The 18,170-nt window shown below is 49.9% G+C and overlaps 1 protein-coding gene across 1 annotated transcript; it reads left to right on the top strand.

Moving 5' to 3' along the window:
* The first annotated feature begins 326 nt into the window (after positions 1-326).
* On the top strand, positions 327-12,428 carry cog6 (component of oligomeric golgi complex 6). Its single transcript, XM_037267916.1, has 18 exons — positions 327-674; positions 976-1,119; positions 1,188-1,259; positions 1,341-1,399; positions 4,976-5,087; positions 5,369-5,451; positions 5,520-5,590; positions 5,919-6,012; positions 6,748-6,876; positions 7,888-7,979; positions 8,062-8,126; positions 8,199-8,408; positions 9,158-9,289; positions 9,355-9,522; positions 10,059-10,166; positions 11,030-11,083; positions 11,205-11,284; positions 11,881-12,428. Exons 1-18 carry the CDS (start codon positions 534-536, stop codon positions 12,026-12,028), a joined length of 1,962 nt encoding a protein of 653 aa, XP_037123811.1. The 5' UTR covers positions 327-533; the 3' UTR covers positions 12,029-12,428.
* Positions 12,429-18,170: the final 5,742 nt, after the last annotated feature.

Here is an 18,170-nt window from a genome sequence, read left to right as displayed (position 1 = left end):
ACAGCACAGCGCAGCATTGTATTCTTAATACTTCAATCTTCTTTGTATCAAGCACAGTGGATTACCACACTGTTATGTCACAATATTATATAACATTAATAATCATTCAGTCCGGTTATTTGGGTAGAATGAAAATACCAACAAATTTCGTATTCAGATTGGCTCAGCATCTGATCAATTGCTAATTACAAAATAGCAATTAGTTCAGGAACGCTAATCTGTTTGGGATTTAACTGGATTCGTTGAATGTCTTATTGCAATATTAAAAATGTCATTATGTAAGATATTTTTGTTGTTTGGTGTATTGCATGTTTCAAATTAGATTGATTGGAATTTATTTTCAACACTATTATAGTACAAAGCGAACTGTCATCGTATTTGAACGGGGCCACAAAGTAAGTATCGTAATTGATCGTAAAGCGGAACCTCTTCTCACTGTTGTCTTTGTTTCTACTAACCAACCGGACGTTGATTCTGCACGGACCACAACAAAACCAGCTGACGTGGAGAAGAACGACGCCTGCTCATGTACAATGGCAGACGCTAAGGTTGAATCGGCAGCCGACAGCTCCTCTGCTGCTTTGTTACAGAATCCAAACGCGACGTCTCAGCCCAACAACCCGCTATCGAGGAAGCTGAACAAAATACTGGAGACGCGACTTGACAATGACAAGGTAACGCGCGGACTGCAACTGAGTTTCGGGACGCTTACTTAGCCAGCTAGCTGTGGCTAATTCGGCAAGATAGCCAAAACGCCGTTCAAATGCCGTGTTACGCGCAATGGGGGCAGAAAGTTGCAGTTTCATGGTTGCAAAAGCAATTGTAGTTGATTGTTAGCATCTTCAGTTACATCGTGAATTCATTTCTAGGCTGCATTGAAAGCCCAGACATGACCTTTCCATCTCTTTGGTAGAGGCTCATCTCTGTCTTTGAAAAATCCAGACTATCATATTGCGTTTGGTGTCGCCATTGCAGGAGATGCTGGAAGCTCTGACGGCCCTGTCGGCGTTCTTCACTGAGAACAGCCTGCGCACGCGGAGGAACCTGCGAGGTGACATCGAGCGAAGGAGCCTGGCCATCAATGAGGACTTTGCGCGGCTATTTCAACAAGTAAAAGAGGTAAAAGATGCTTTCAATGTGTCCCAAGCGTTGGAAGCGGTACAGTTTCTCCTTCCGTCTTTCCACAGGAGCTCGAGAGTGTTCACGAGGACGTTCAGGCCATGAGCACCTGCTGCGCGGAGATGACCAGCCGGTTAAAGGTGCGGGATAATGCATCATCTTGGCATGTTGCTCAATTTGTTTGACATCATGTACGTTTATGATTCTCTTATTTTCAAAAGGCCGCCAAGGAGCAAACCCAGGACTTGACTGTGAAAACCAATAAGCTTCAAGGAGAAAAGTAAGCATACATACATTATCCATCCATCCATCCATCCATCCATCCATCCATTTTTATAGCACTTGTCCTCGTTTTTTTAAGTATTAGCCTAGCAAGTCACAAAATATGGCAACTGAAGTTGAGTCATATGACTCAAGTCCCCCCACCTCTCCTGAAATGTTTCTCATCCCAAGGCACGTGATAGAAAAGAAAAAATGCTTCCCCATGCTGTGAAAACAAAATAGCTGGTAGTCTTTCTTGCAAGTGAAATCATTTCAAAAAGTGCAAACTCAAAAATCGGTATTTGTGATGAGTTCGAGTCATGAATGAATCATTTGCCGCATGAATATATCCGCTTGTATTTGCATAAGGAGGGCTGGTCACTACCCCCCCCCCCCCCCCCTCCAGTGCTTGACGTTGAGATGCACATCAAAGCGGTCCCCGCTCCCGAATCTCATTCAAGATGCATTGTTGTTATGCAACAAACAATTTTTCATACTTGCTGACAACGCAGAGTGGAATTTATTTGTTCGCGTGCCAGGCTTGCGACTAGCATACATCCACATATAACTGACAGCCGTTCTAAATGCAATGGAAAAAAAACAAAGTATCGACGCAAAAAAAAACCCCTCCACTACCCAGCCCCCACTGCACTTAATATCCAAATGATTCCCCAAAATATTTCGTTAGTTAATCGAATTTTTCACAAGAGCGTTCAGCGTTAGCTCGCCTCGCCCGCTGCTGGCTGCAAGCCGGAGCCCAGCCTCATTTGCATGCGTGGCTGCGACCTCCGTGCTCAGCGACCTTGACGGGAACGCGCCCGTGTATTTGGCAAGAAAAGGTAGTGGTGACAGCAGCTGTGATGTACCACCACCACCGGCGCCGCCGCGGCAGCAGCAGCAGCAGCAATTCCCACAATGCCTGCTTGAGTCGAGCGAAAAAAAGGACCGACGTGTCAGTCAAAGGGACAGCGAGGGGGATGAAAGCTCACTTAAGCACAAGACGCTTTTGCTAGCTTAAATTACACCACATAGGAAATATTATTTGGAAAAGTTCTCCCCGACTGCCGCCTCACAGCAAAACGGAGCAAATGTGCAATCAGCACGTGTTCAGTAGCAAATGATTTGATTTGTACTTAATATTTTCATTCATAAAGCGGCACAAAGCTCCAAGTGACAACTCGGTCGGCTTCGACCTTGTCGCAAGTGCTTTTTCTTGTCGCGTACGCGACCGGCGCCGTGCTCTCCCATTTTCCTCTGCATAATAGCCAGATTTGCCACACAATCTCCCAATCTGAGCCGGGCCGGCCGGCCGGGGACAGCGAGCGAGTCCCGCTGTGCGGATGCCGGCTCGGCGTGTTTACTCAGCAGGCCCGTCGCCACCCTCCCCCTTCGCCCTGCGTTGCTCGTGATCTTATCAGCCGGTGGCAGCGTGTCATTTGTCAGCTCTAATGAAACGGAAAGGAGCGGCAGATTGCACGAGCAAAGGTGGCAGGCGGCTGGTCGAAGGGGGGGGTATGGGGTGAGCCATGTTTGCCCGCCGGCATTCTTTTGTCATCCTTCCACTGCGCAGTGTGCGCCTTGTCGAATGACGCTGTCGGCGCCCAAGAAACTTTGCACCTGGCCGGCGCAGCGGCTCTTTGACATCGCACGTCGTCGTGCCCGACGTGTCCCTACACCGAGCCGGAGGCGTTGCACTTCAAAAGACAAACCAATGAGTCACGTTTTCTCCATTAGCCCAACGCACTTTTAAAAGAGGCTTGTTAGAGTCAAATGTTAAAAAAAAGTGTTTTTAATTGCTTCTATTAATCATTGAAACTCCAAATACACCACCAACAATAGAAGATGTACTTCTTAGCTGCAGAAAAAGGCATTGTCATTTCCTGGGGATGATGCCGCAAGGTGGTGGCAAAGTACTCGACAGGGCTTTGGACTGAAAAAACAATACCCCCCTCTTTTTTTTATTCAATGACTAATGGATGATAAGTGCAAATGATGAATCGGCCAATAGCCCCGCCTCCCTTGATAAGTCCAAGCCAATGTTGCCAGTGTGACCTCCACAGTGCAAATTCTCCCGAGAACAGGCCGGCCGGACGACAGCGTAAACAAAAGCCATCACGCTTGAGCTGACTGTTAATCGTCGCCTGGCTGCTCCCTGATGGGACCTCGCTCGCTCGCACCCCGCCACCGCCGGCCGGCCGGCTGCCACTCTCGCAAACTATCGGGACAGGCGGCCATTAAAATCCTGGCCAAGATGGAAGAAAATCTGCATTTTTTCCTCTATTTTGCAACTAAAATGGCTTCAAGTTTTTTTTTTTTTTTGTTCTTTGTTAGAGATTCACATTCACCTCAGCAGCTAGTCTGTTTAGAAACCCCCCCCCAAAAAAACCAGACTCGTCGTGCTCTCAGTCTCACTATTAGCTGGTCTCTTAGCGAAATGAAGTCTTCACCGGTAACGTGAGTGTTTCAGCATGACGTAGCCATTAACGGGATTGTATCGTACGGCCTCAGTCATTGTCGACACTGGAGAGATCAAATCAATCAGTTGGTTCGGCGGGCGGGGGGAGCTCAGCAAAGCGGACCAAACGCAGCAAAATGTTGAACGTTGCTTCTTATAAATCCAATCTGATCATTCATTTACATTTGATGGACGGAAAAAGAAAATCCTAATCAAACGGAAGTCGCTCGCTCTGGTCCTGTTTTTGCAAAATGTGCGCATGGCTAAGTTTGATTAATGAACAAGTTGGCACCGCATATTGTATTCATAGCTCATGGAAAGTAGAATAGTAGAATATGATCAAATCGCCCCCACTTTTTTTGTCAACCTCTACTACTGTTTGCAGCGCGCATGTTGAATTCAAAGAGGTCACTGACTCCTTGTCAACATTTGGTTTCATTGGTTGTAATGAGAAACTTGTTAAACCCGTCCGTCATTGTGACCCATGAAGAAAAATGATGACTGCGGCAAGCTAGTTTCCCTACATCAGACCCTCGGAACGCTTCAGCAGTCGGATAAAAAAAGAAAAAATGGTATGTCGTGCGCCCAACCGTTTGTACCCGACCGACTTATGCACCCGTATATTGTGCTCGCACACATTTATTTATCGATCCTATGTGGGGCTCAGAGGTATTTAAAAGTTCTCAAGTTCAACCCCTGGCCCCCTTTCATTCCATTTCCATGATTTCTTATTTGAACACTTTATTGGAAATCAAGAAATGGAAGGTCAGACAGCAGGCTCACGGAATGAATTTGAAGTCAGCAGCCACCCAGTGATTTAGTGATCCAACCCGGTTGGAAGTGGACAGAGGGAGGCAGGGAGGGAGGGAGGGATTGTTGTCCCGACCCAAGTTGCCAGTGTGATGGGGCTTGTTACCATGGAAACTATCAGCTCATACAGACAGCAATGATAGCAATGTTGCTGCTGTCCAAACACAGCCTCCCTCATTCACCCTCCGTTGCGTATGGGTCCTTTCTTTTTTTCTCCTGGTGTGAGACCGCCACCTGCTGGATGGCTGCACGCATTGAATCGCCCCATTTTTCGCCCTGGTGGTGTTGGTTGGATGAAAGCTTTTCATTTTGCTGTGACTTGTCGTTTAGCCATCGTCTTGAGGTGAGGGCCCAGGTGGCTCAGGCCTTCCTCGCCAAGTTCCAGCTGTCCAGTGAGGAGATGAGCACCCTGCGACGGGCCAGAGATGCGCCCGTTACGGAGGTACGTTCATTTCTAGACGTGGGATTGATCAAATGGCAGCTTTTTCCCACCCTTGCAAAGACAGCTCAGGCCTGACGATGGGGTGTTTCGGAAACCTGAGTGGGCTGTGTTTATTAATATGCAATTTTGCAAATCCACACGGGCCGAGACACTGACACCTTGAATTTTTTTTTTTCGCATTTGGAAAAAAATATTCAAATCGGGAAACGCTCTTATGGACATGTTTGAGGTTTTTTTCCTTTTATGTTTGAGTTTTTTCTTTTTTCCTTCTTCTTTTGTAGGACTTCTTCAAAGCTCTGAGTCGAGTGAAGCAAATCCACGAAGACGTTAAAATACTGTTGCGGACCAACCAGCAGACTGCGGGGTATGTATTTTTTACCCCCCAGCACTGCTGCTCTCCTGCGGTGTGAATGTAACCCAAATGCGGTGTAGGCTGGAGATCATGGAGCAGATGGCCGTGTTGCAGGAGGAGGCGTACGAGCAACTCTACCGCTGGGCTCAAAGTAAGTCCGGCACGCTGACACACACACACACACACACACAGCCAATGAATACTTAATAGCCCGCAGCTATTCCAACAGTGGCGCAATCAGCTACAGGCTGCATCATCCACTTCCGGTAGATGCTTCCATTGTGCCAACAGGTGGCAAATGTCACAAACTCAGTGTCATCACCAGATGATGATGCTATTGTGCTTGATAAAAACATACAGTAGCAGTTTTTAAACGGCCACTTGAAGGAGCTATAAGACTGATGCTGTTCATCCAAACATCTGGCCTCATCACTCCGGCACGAATACGCCTTTGACTGCTTTCCATATTTTGTCCCCAGACGAGTGCAGAGGATTAAGCCAGGAGACGTGCGATATCAGCCCCATCTTGACGCAAGCCATGGAGGCTCTCCAGGATCGGCCCGTCCTTTACAAGTAACCCGCGCACAGCAGCACCGCATTGAGTTTGTCCGGCCGGCCGGCCGGCCGCTGCGTCTAAAAGCAGCACTAGGGGGGAGTGCTGCGCCTCATGTCAACTGCCTTTTCCATCCACTTGTGGTTCTTTTACCCACTTGGTGGAATTCATAGGACTTTTTAATGGGAGCTGCTGCAAAAGCGGTTTTACACTCATTTAACAACACCTTTAGGAATGCCGTCTTCTTTTGGGGGGCGTGCAGTCCTAATCCCAATCCCTCTGCCGAATACGCAGGACACGCATGCGGGTTCTCGGTTCAAAATGATTTTCATGGCCAAGGCTTAATTGCTTGTTATTTGCAGGGCAGTGACGTCCTTTCTACTTGCTGCAATACTGCTTGCTGTCTTTCCACAAGGTTGCTGGTGTCCATTAGTGTCTTCTTACTCTCCTCAAGATGACAGTGAGCCAAATTTCACATGTTCATCCTAGAGTTTTTTTGTTCCCAATGGCCAACATTCCCTTTGGACATTGGCCCCCCCCGCCTTCCTCCAGTCAAGGTCACGCTCCGGCCGGGTTTTTCCTGGAATCTTGACTCTGCGCGCGCTATCTGCTGTTTAGTCTCACAAAGCCTTCACCTTCCTTGTGGAAACGCTGCAGGCCGGGCGCCCGATTTGTTTCACAAAGGACCTCCACGGCACCAAAACACGGCCGCCGAGTTCCCACACGGCCTCTGCGTCTCTTTTGCCCGCCCGCAGGTACGCCCTGGATGAGTTTGGGACGGCACGCAGGAACGCGGTGGTACGCGGCTTCATTGACGCCTTGACGCGCGGGGGCCCGGGCGGAACTCCCCGTCCCATTGAAATGCACTCACACGACCCCATGAGGTAACATCGCAAAGACGACGCCAACATCCGTGTAGCTTGTCCATTTTCTTTCTTTCTTTTTCACTCCGCCAAAAGATGGCGGCAATGAACGCATCAGGCCACATCTTGTGTTTTTTTTTTTTACTTGAATATCTTTGTCAGTTCATTGCCCAAATTTCTAAGCAGCAGTCTCAAGCGTGTGACGGCTGAGAAGAGGCAGATGTTGGTCGAATTAAAACTTGTAGCTGACTTGGCCAAAGCAGAACAAGCGTAAAAAAATCGACTCTTACTCGAATAACGGCGGCCAAGGGCGTTCAAATGATTTTGCAGCTGCGGGCCTCTGTCCTTGTAAAGATGTAGAAGCCAAAATGGAAAATGACTGCTTTTGCACCACGTACATTTTCAATTGGAAAATAGAGCGGTGGAAAAGCGGCTAAGCTAGCAATCCAACGCCGACCGCCATTTTGTAAACAGCGCATGCACGTCCGTCCGCTCACCACAATGGATAATTATCCAATTTGATCACGTTAAATTCAGTCAAGACAGAATGTTGAAACGGACACGCAGCATTTAGTTCTGCTTTATTGTCTGATCGGGAAGGCGTCTTTGGCCTCGAGAGTAGCCGTCAAATTTATAAGATGACCCTTTGGCTTGTTAGGCCGCCGCCAACGACTCTTACCGAGCGGATATTTGACGAGCGCGTGTCCTGATTAGCCGAGTCCTCCCGGGAGATTTTCTCAGAATGGTCCGCAGAATAGCCTTTACTTAGTCGTTAGTCGGAGGCATCAGCGATTCTGAGAACATTGAGTTGTTTCTCAGCCCCCCCTCCTCTTACACACACACACACACACACCGGTTGTACCTAAACCTTGTTGTCTTTGCAAGTATTACATAGAGCGCCAAAGGAGCGAGCGCCGTTGTCTCTGGAGGGGAAATGAAACATGATGGCCCATGATTGCGTGTTCCCTCCCGCCGGGTTAAAATTAGCCCGCCGGGAGAGAGGGCTCCAATTCACCTCGTCCGTTCCGGCAGGTACATCGGCGACATGCTGGCCTGGCTGCACCAGGCCAGCGCCTCGGAGAGGGAGCACCTCGAAGCGCTGCTCAAGCAAGTCACCCTGCAGGGTATGTATAGCAAGTGCACCTTTTGTCCTCAGCTAAATAAAGGTGGGCATTTGAATTTCTTTTTTTCCTTGTGTCCGTCCAGGCGTGGAGGACAACACGCAGGAGGTGATTGGCCACATCACAGAAGGAGTGTGTCGTCCTCTGAAAGTGAGCGGCGGTTCAACAAATAGCTCTCCTCGCTGCTCTTTTGGCTCTGACGTCTCGCAAACCACTCCCCAGGTGCGCATAGAGCAGGTGATCGTGGCCGAGCCAGGCGCCGTGCTGCTCTACAAGCTGTCCAACCTGCTCAAGTTCTACCACCACACCATTAGCGCCATCGTGGGGACCAGTGCGGCCTCCTTGCTCATGACCGTGGAGGAGATGCACATGCTCAGCAAAAAGATGTTCTTCAACAGCCTCAGCCTTCATGCCAGCAGACTCATGGACAAGGTACGCCGCCGGTACGACCAGACGCAGAGGCAAATTTGGTGGCTAAAGAAAATTGCCGTGTAAAATGCATACGCCAGACTCGAGTCATTGTTCCCACAATGCGTACGTAAGCTTCATTGAAGGCGATGATTATGAAAACATCAAGCTGCTGCTGCTGCCGCCACCTTTGTTCATTTTCATCCATTGGCCGGCCCCACAATCTATCTATATCTGGAGCTGTGGAAAACATTTCTCCCCCCGCCGCATTCATCCAAGTGGCCCTTACCGACTATCCGAAGAAAAATCACCGGTTCACTTCTTCTTTTGCTTAAATTGCCGTCCAAATGTACGGCAGCACGTAGCGGTCGGTGGGCTCCAGCTGGCTCCCGATCGATATCCGCCGGGCCCGCCGCTAATCCGATTGAAGGCCTCCCCGGGCTTCAGTGTCGATTGCAGCTAATGCCGGGAACGCGCTCTTCTGGTAATGAGCACCATTAGGTGCACAAGAGATTGCCCGGATCCTTTTTTCCTTGTCTACCAGAAGATTTAATCACCGTCCTTTTCATTAGAAGCGCAACTGACTCACAGATTACCTGTGGAGGACATACTGAGATGGTGATGACACAAGGATTGGGACACGCATTTGCAGCTTCGTTAAAATGGCGGCGAGAATCATGTTGTGTGGGCGGGATTATGTTTACAAAGGCGTTTTCGTGTCATTCTGAAATTTCAGCCAATAAGAAAATTAGGGCTGTTTTTTTTTTTTGTAGGTGGAGCTCCCGCCTCCTGACCTGGGCCCCACCGCTTCCCTCACCCAGACGTTGGCCCTCCTCAGGGAGGTTCTGGCCTCTCACGACTCCTCCGTGGTCCCCGTGGGTGCCCGCCAGGCCGACTTTGCCCAGGTAATCGATTGAGTCTTTTCGGCCCGTCTTGTTGTGTCCTTTGAACAAGGTTCCCCTTTTGTCAGGTGCTCTCGTGCATTCTGGATCCCCTCCTGCAGCTGTGCACGGTGTCTGCCAGTAACCTGGGCACGACCGACATGGCCACCTACATGGTTAACTCGCTGTATGTGATGAAGACCACGCTGGCGCTCTTTGAGTTCACAGATAAGAGGCTGGAGATGCTGGAGTTCCAGGTAGGCACCAGCCCATTCCAGGTTTCAATCACCTTCAATAAAGTGTTCATCGCTGTTCCTTCCATTTTCTTTCGAGGACTCCAAAGTAAACAACGTCCAGCCGCCCCTTTCAAATGTTTTTTCTTCCTTCCTTCCGTTTTTATTTTCCTCCTCCTTGTCTGAGGGGAGGGGTGAGCAGTTACACGCACGGCGCCAATGCTAGTATACTTGCTGTGTTGATACATTGTCTTAAAACAAAACCAAAAAAAGCTGCGAGTTACCACCAAGGACAATTTGTGGTGGACGTCCAAGCGATTGAAAAAAATACAACATCCATGAACATTTCTTACCATGCTCTCGGAAGCGCGCAAATGAAGTTTGTCGTCTGTCTATCACTCGTCTAATTTGAACACGTCCTTTGTGTGTCGTGCAACTGTGCTGCGGTGGAGACGCTCCATTAGGCTCGAGTACCGTTTGCTCACAATGGCAGCCCCCCCCCCCCTGCTTGAAGCACTCACCGGCTCCGCTCCACTCTGCCGCTTATTCTGTTTGGGCAGATCGAGGCTCACCTTGACACGCTGATCAACGAGCAGGCCTCCTACGTGCTGACCAGGACGGGCCTTAGCTACATCTACAACTGTGTGCAACAGCACAACGCCGAGCAGGTCTCACCAAACATATTTTCATTTGTTAGCTTAGGCTGCTCGGATTTATGATGACACCTCATAGAAACGTTTTTTTTTTTTTTCTGACTGAACGGGTCTTCAAGCAGTTCCATGCCAAGTGTCGTTGTTTACGCCGTCGCCACGGTTACCATACCGCCCGAGTCGTATCGTATGCTTTTATTTCTTACGCTATGAACTGAGTGGCTGAGTGACAGCCACGACGGTAGCCATAGCTGCGATGCGTGTCGTGACGGCGCGGGCTGGTGGGCGGGCGAGCGAGCGAGCGAGCGGGTCACGCCGGAACAGAAGCGCCTCGCCTCGCCTTGCCGCGCCCCGGCCAAGCGTCATCGTCTTCCCGGGTGGCCTTGCCCGAAATAGTTGCGCGTGTGTTTGAGGAGAGCAAGTTTGTGTGTGTGTCTGCACGGCACGGCACGGCACGGCGACTATTCTTGGCTTTCAAGGTTGTCTTTTGCTATCTGCAAAATGTTTCCGCCCTGTCATTTTCTCTCGTACGGGACGAGAAGGCGGATGGCTGTCGCTTATATTGTTCCTCCCGAGGCAGTCGACTTGCTACAGCGTTTGTTTATCATCACTTTTTTTTGATCCTATGAATTTTCTATTTAATTGATTATCTTTCATTTGACCTTTTATTCAAATGATTTGAAGAATATGTCAAATGTTGGCCTGGAGTGAGAAAAAAGGCTTGTCTGTACGTTGTCGTGCTTCATTCAAGGTTGCTACGTCAACAAAATGGCTGTCTGACAAGCGTGATTTGACTGTCAGCGGTCGGTCCAGCCAAGAGGCCTAAATCTTTTGTGCTGGCCTTGACATTTGAGCAAATGAAATGTTCTTGTGGTTGTCAGGGTCCTATGTCCCTCCTGCCCGGCATGGACGTCTCCTCGGTGAAAGCGGCTATGGTGAGTACATTTGGTGCGGCCAAAGGACAGACTCGAACCTTTTTGGCTTTGTTTTGACAAGCATTGGCGCCAATGATGCTAATTGTCGTCGCTGATGACGCTAATGTTTGCGGGCCGACAGGTCCAGTTCGACCGCTACCTGTCGTCTCCCGACAGCCTGCTGATGCCTCAGCTCAACTTCCTGCTGAGCGCCGCCATCAAGTGAGTGTGATAGGACCCTCACATGGCACGCTCCCAACAAAACACTCCACTCAACGCTGCCGCGGTGGCGACTTTTCATTTGTTTGGTGTTTGCCCGTCTGACGCGGAGGGAGGGAGGGAGGGAGCGAGCGAGCGAGCGCAGCGCACACGTGAGCTTTTAGCCACCGGCGTGCTGTGAGTCGCGTTTACTGGGAAGTGCGGCCGGCCGGCTTGAGGTGCACTCTGTACCTTAGGTTAATGTTCTCTATTAATGGACGCCGCGGGTCTAATGGGCAGGACGCCATTAATTAGCTTCCGGTCCATTTCGGCGATTCTCTGAAATCGTCTCGATGGCGCGCGCGCGCGTCCGAGCTGACGAGCAAAAAAAAAGAAAAAAAAGCACAAAGACCGTAAATGCTCTTTTTGTTGTTTTGTGCTTTTTCTTCTCTTGATGTCTTACATATTGAGGTTGCAAATGGCTGGAGAATTTCTCAATGGGAATTTCAAATGGTGGATTTTGGAAAGACCGACCCCTGTCCGTCCGGCTGGCCCACAAATTGTTTTGTACATGAAGTCTCTTGATTGACAAATGTCGATGACATCACATCTTGTCGCAGGGACCAGATCTTCTCGCAGTCCACCGAGCTGGTGTGCCGGGCCTACGGGGACGTGCACGCGGCGCTCGGCAGCCCGGCCAACGCCTACAAGGACCCCGAGCACCTCCTTCCCAGATCCCCCCAGCAGGTCCGGGCCCTGCTCTCGTGAGAGACGTCCGTCTGCTCCCGTTGCAGGTTATTTCCAGAGCGTGGTCATGCGTAATCATAACACAGACGTGCACACGTGTGGCCGGCCCGCGTTAGGCGGGGTCCTGTGGCCTGTGAGTCAGCTCCCACGTCTTGTCTGTGGAAGCTCACCAATATTGTTATTGCGTTAATATAAGAACTCTTTTTATATGATATTAAGCAGATGTTTATGCCCAATGAAAAACTTTTTGGGGTCATTCTTCAACATATTTCCCCCTATCTTTCCTTCTTTTCTTTCCCTAAAACTTTATTGAGCCGAGACATAGATTGTACGTGATGCACAACGGCAAACTCACCTCTATGCGACCAAAGTTAACTCGTACTCATCTCGTGACGTCAGAATAAATGAAAATATCAATGCAGGTTTCTTGTGCGGACGTCATTATGGCTGACTGGTATATTTGTAGAACTGATTCAAAAATTCGGCTTGAAAAATGGAACCGTACCTAATGAGTTGTCCGCTATAGCGGGTGCTCCAAATATCACAACGTTTGTGTGGCATTTTGCAGCTCGGCGAGGAGTTTGCACCGCCGTGCTGACACGGCTGCGTCTGATAGCGTATCGGTGACACGCACGCACGCGCCCAGAGTGAGTTCGGAGTGTGCGTGCAACGTTGTGTCATGACATCAGGCCTGATGGCAGCCAGCCCTGCTGGGGTCACTCCAGTTCATTGGATGCTGCCTTCTGGTCCCGGACACTTACGCTAAGACGTGGAATCTCCTCCCCGTCCTTTTAAATAGACACGCTCGCTCGCTCTTTTTCTCGGGCCCTGTTCTTATCTTGGATGATGTCCTCTAATAGAGGAAAAGCCACCCACCATATGGAGACCGTAGAAAATATTTTTCATTTCTTGACTGCAGAAGAAGTCACAAGGGACGCGGACACAGTCACGTAACGAGACAGACACTGGGTAAACGTGACAAAACTATTCTAATCAAAAGCAAAATCATATTGCATTTTTCTTTTCAATTGACTTCAATGTAAATTTCCACCATACTTGTATTTAATATTGCTTCATGTAGCACACCTGACTGGGTTCCTTTGTGGTTTTGTTGGCTAAAGTTGGACTTTGTGCCATGAATGAAAATGTTTGTCACGCCCCTTCTAATACAGTATGATTCATATTTACATAACCATCTCCATTATGAATACCCCCCATCCGCCTGCCCACCCCCCTTTGCTTTTGCATGGTAATTATTTGTCCAAGTTGCTTTTGTTATTGAGCAAAGGTTAGCCCCCCCCCCCCCTCTCAGCGGAGGTCGTTATGTAACAAGCTCCTATTAGGACGAGGGACACTGGCAAGTTGGGACTTCAAACACAAATGACACAATTGAGCCGCTTTCTTTCTTGGGATTGTTGTTGTTTTTTTGATGTGTGTCGTGATTTGGCCGCATGCATCGGCCGGCCGGCCGGCCGGCCGCCTATTAATGCGCGTCCATCTGCACCCCCTGGCCAGACCAGATGCACGTCCAGGTGGCCCCATAAACAACGCTTGCCGTCGCCGTTTGCCTAGCGATGATTGACTGGCCGACCTGTCAAAGATGGAGCACCGAGCTCTCCTCCCTCAGAAACAAATCTTTTTTAGATGTGGATTTTTACTCTTTGTGGGTTGGCCCCATCCCCCCTGCTAGATTTTGATCAATTCTATAAATTCTATCATATTTTGGCAAACAAAATTAGAAATGGTTAAAAAAAACAACAACCTAGAGTGTTAGAATTTTGGATATAAAGTCAGACGGCAGGAATATGGCGTACTTCTTTCCTAACGACGCCGCTTTTGGAAACATGAGTTGTCAGGCTGGCCGTGTTTTGCGTAGCATTGTGTCGGCTTCTCCTCCCGGAAGAAACTTGTTGGGAACGCTTTGTGCCAGACCCCCCCCCCCCCCCCCCCCCCCCCCCCCGGACGCTAATTGTCGTTGTTTAGCCGGCCGTGACATGTGCACGCCTTTCTTTGGACAAACGGACATATTTTTGTGGAGTTTGGACCCCAGTCAGGAACGAGAACATGAGCGCTAACAAGCGCCTGAGTCATGCCGCACCCTGTCAATCATTAGTCATTATGCGTCGTGCACCCGGACTTGGGAAAATGAACGCCTCCCTCAAATAAGTCTGATGGAAGAACAGTAACGCTAGTTGTTTGTAGAAACTGTGACGTTGAAGAGTTTGCTAACCAAAACAGCAGCACCTCATGTCCAATTGGACTCCCAAGTCATTCTTAAGGCATCATTGAGGTGATATGCTGACTTGAGTGTTTGTGTTTTTTGGGTCGCACATCTGGCGGCACCTCTTTCTCTGTGCTCCTCAAGTGTCTTTCAAAAGAAACACACACGTTTGAGAACAAAATGATTGCTTCATCCGTGCAGCTGCACTGCACTGCAGTGCGTGTGTTTGTGTGTACGTGTGCTTTTGTGTCATGTGGAGTTGTGTGCTGTGTGTGTGAGGGAAGTGTGTCTGTGTACGCCAGTGTGTGTGCATGCGCCTGGAGGGCTACACGTCTATGTCTGAATTTGTGTGTGTGTGTCCATGTGCAAGTGAATTTGTGTTTGTGCTAGTGTGCGCCCGTGTAAGAGTACGTGTTTGTGTGTCCGTATGCGAGTGTGTGGGTGTGGGTGTGTGTGAGCGTGTTTTGTACGGTTGTGATGTGAAGACGAGTGCGCAGGTTACTGAGTAACCCGCAGCAGCAGTCGTGGTCCTCGCCTTTGCCCTAATAGCCCTTCACCTCACGCACCACGTGAAGCATGCCTGCATGCTGACTTCACTCACTCACTCACTCACGCACGCACACACGCGCACACACACACACACACACACACACACAATCACGTTGCGCTCGCATTATGTGCGGAATTTCCCCAGCTCGCGATGTGGCAGGTGTAATAAAGCTTTGAATTGTTCCATCATTTTGCATGACTCAAGCCTTGAGTCACCTTTTGATGTATTTAACGCCGCGGGCGGGCGGGACACTTTCCCGCTGGATTTTGCGCCACTTTTATGATTTCATCTTGAGAAAATGTCACAAGTGCTGAGTCACGGTAGCCTTTTGCGTAGCGCTCGTGCAAATCCAAATTTCCAACATATGGTATCTGTTTTGTGGGGCCGTATGTGCTTCCTTCCTGTAAACCTGGGTCAAGTGGAGGCCAAGTCGACTGGTTTGGCAACGGCCAATTGTAATCATCATCATTTGGAGACTCTCCGAGAAATGAGCCCATCACATCTTTTGTCCGGGCGAGCCATTAACTACGCTTGCACAACGTGCACGTTCCAGATGGGGCTGGCTGTGAAATGATATCATGCAGATTTGAAGATTTGGTACGATAGGATGTGTAATAAGAATGACCGTTTACTTGTTTTTAAACCTCTTTGTTTTGGCCGTGATTCAAATGACGCATTTGACGAATGAGTTTTGTCGTCGACTGCTGAAGTAAGTCTCAAAGCAGCCAAATAGCTAAGCGCGCCTGCGCCTGCGCCTGCCACTCAATGTTAAGCCCGCCTCATTATCTCTCTGCATGAATGAAATTGTTTTGCGTCTATCAATTCACAGGAGGCCCGCCCTAGAGACCTTGCTCCGTTTCCAAACGAGCTTAAGGTGCTTTACGGTGAGCTGAGTTGTTTGCGTCGCGCTGAGTCAGCCCGTAGCCACTCCCGCACCCGTACTGTCGTCGTCGACGCAAATGGAAAGCGTGAGTCACCGACTCGCGTGTACGCTTCTCATTAGCGTCACTCGTGTGATGAGTGTTTTTTTTTTTTTTTATGGGCGTGGCTAAACGAGTGCTGGCCAACGTCAAGGCAGAACCGGAGATGCCAGATCAGACGCCAAACTCTGGGCCCCATCGTTAATTGTCATGAAGGGGGATACGGCCGGCCGCCATCTGTCCACGGGGTCCCTCGTCTCCCCTTCCCGATCTTGTATAAATATCAAAAAGTAGAAAGGAGGACATTACACCATGGACTTCCTGCAAACCTGGTCCAAACAGGTGCAACAGTGCGCCACTTGATGACGTGTCCATCGCCATTTCCCTTGTCAAGTTTGAGTGGGACTGTTTACAAGTCAAAGTAGGTCACTGGTGCTGTGATTCATGCCAAAGTCCTTCGCTTCTCTTCTTGTCGTAGTTGCGCAACACTCGTGTCATGTGGCGACGCCCACGGGAGATTAACATTTCTTTCGTTCCATTTCAAGGCGCCGCGCACGTGTGTCACATGAGTGGTGTCACGCTCAAGTTGATTTGGACTGCTCTCTCTCTCTCTCTCAGGTGTGACCCCAAAAAACAAGTGAGCAAATAATTAAGCGAGCGACTAATTTGGAGCCAGGCACGTGATTGGCCGCTCACTCCTTTCTTTGTATGTGCGTGCGCGTGGGTGAATGGAGTTCAACATAACGTCCAAATGGGCTCGTGAGTCACTGTGGCTGCACTGCGAGCTTGTGCTGTTGACTGAGAAAATGATTCAGGGGGGCCACCCGAGCAGCTGTCCCAACAGGGGGCTCCTGAGAGCCGCCGCACAACTTGTGCCGTCCGTGGTCTCACTCGGCGACTGGCACGGCCCCACAGACGTTTCCTGCTATTCATGCGAGCAAAAGGTCACGACTTTCTCCGCAGCGTCGGACGTGCGCCGTTGCACCCCCACCCCCCCCCCCCGCCCGCGTTGACTAAGAAGCAGGAAGCCCACTTTGACCCACCGAGTAGGAAGTCAGATAAAATCCTGAAAGGCTTTCATAAAAACTTGATTTGTTTTTAACACGGTGTGATTGATGACCGTGTGCGTGTGTGTACTTTCCACTGTCGCCATTTTTTTCGGCATGTCCGCCAAAGTCGTTGAGTACATTGATACAATTGAAATAGCATGAACATATCAAATGACCGAGAAATGAAGACACGCGTTACTAACCCGAACGTACAAGCTAACAAATTGACATCCCAACTGTCCCGTCGACAACTAATAGTTGAATGGCGAATAAAAGTCAATCGTTAATGTCCAGGATGCACTTGCTATGAGATGGCTACCAAATGCCTATTTGTCTGACATGGTGAGGCAAGTGGCCGATTGTTGCTTTGAAGCGTCTTGAGTGATGGTTGCCGTGGAAACAAGAGTCCGACTTGTGGGCGACGACCGACCGTGAGTCAGCGAAGCAGACGACTCGAGAGTGCATCTGCTGGCACCATTTACATTTTTTTCCCTTCTTCATCTTGATTGCTTGGACTCCAAATGATGACTCGCCCAAAATGCACAAAAAGAAGCAACTTTGGCCATGTCATCTTTCCATGAAGAATGTTGGCATGGCTAACTGTGAAGAACGTTGCCTTCCTCCCCTCCTGGTGATGAGCTGTGGGAGTCGCAGCCGTGTTTTCGGCCTTCCACCTGCTCCCACCCCTGGGAGCCCGTCGGTGCTGCAGAGCCCCAGCCTTGTCCGGACTTGTCGGAGCGCGGCGGGCGGTCCCACCGTTACAGGTCAGGCCTGTTTTCTTGTGCCTGCCGTCTCATCTCGCATGGGATGCCGCCGATATTAAGTGTAACAACACCTGAGACACCGCCCACGTGTGTGTGTGTTCACGTACAGTAATTGCGTATAAGATGGCGCAAAATGTGTTTGGCACAATTTTTGTTTTTGCCAAGTTTCCATCGTTTTGTTTTGATGAACAGTCTGCTGCTCGGCGTGGCTTTGTTTTTGTCTTCGTGACTAACGCTTGTTGGCTTTTGCCTTTGACCTGGTCCAGTCTTGCAGTGAGGCTCAAGAAGCATAGTCGTCAAGTTCCAACGGAGTCGTGGTCATCGGCAGGCAAAGCGGGTCCACGTCTGAGCCTTGCGAAGAAACATAGAGCTGCTAGCCTAGTGTGGGAGTCGGGCTTTGACGGGGGGGGGGATCTGGTGTCCCGAGCGAACGGGTGGAAAGCAAGACATCTCGCCACCTTGAAGCTGCTGAAGCTGGTTCCAAACACGGGTCGCGGGTGGCCGGCCGCAGAGCCCGCGGCGGGCCCGCAGCAGGTTGCCCGGCAGGCTGTGTTGTGTCAGGCAGGCCGGAGCTGGAGGAGCTCCCGGAGGGTGGGAAAGGGGAGGCCCAGGTGGTCACCGCTGACTCCTCAGCGCCGACACAGAGGCTCGTTAGGTTC

This window comes from Syngnathus acus, chromosome 13 (genome assembly GCF_901709675.1).
Source record: "Syngnathus acus chromosome 13, fSynAcu1.2, whole genome shotgun sequence".
Lineage (NCBI taxonomy): Eukaryota > Metazoa > Chordata > Actinopteri > Syngnathiformes > Syngnathidae > Syngnathus > Syngnathus acus.
This window is presented reverse-complemented; position numbering and strand designations above follow the sequence as displayed.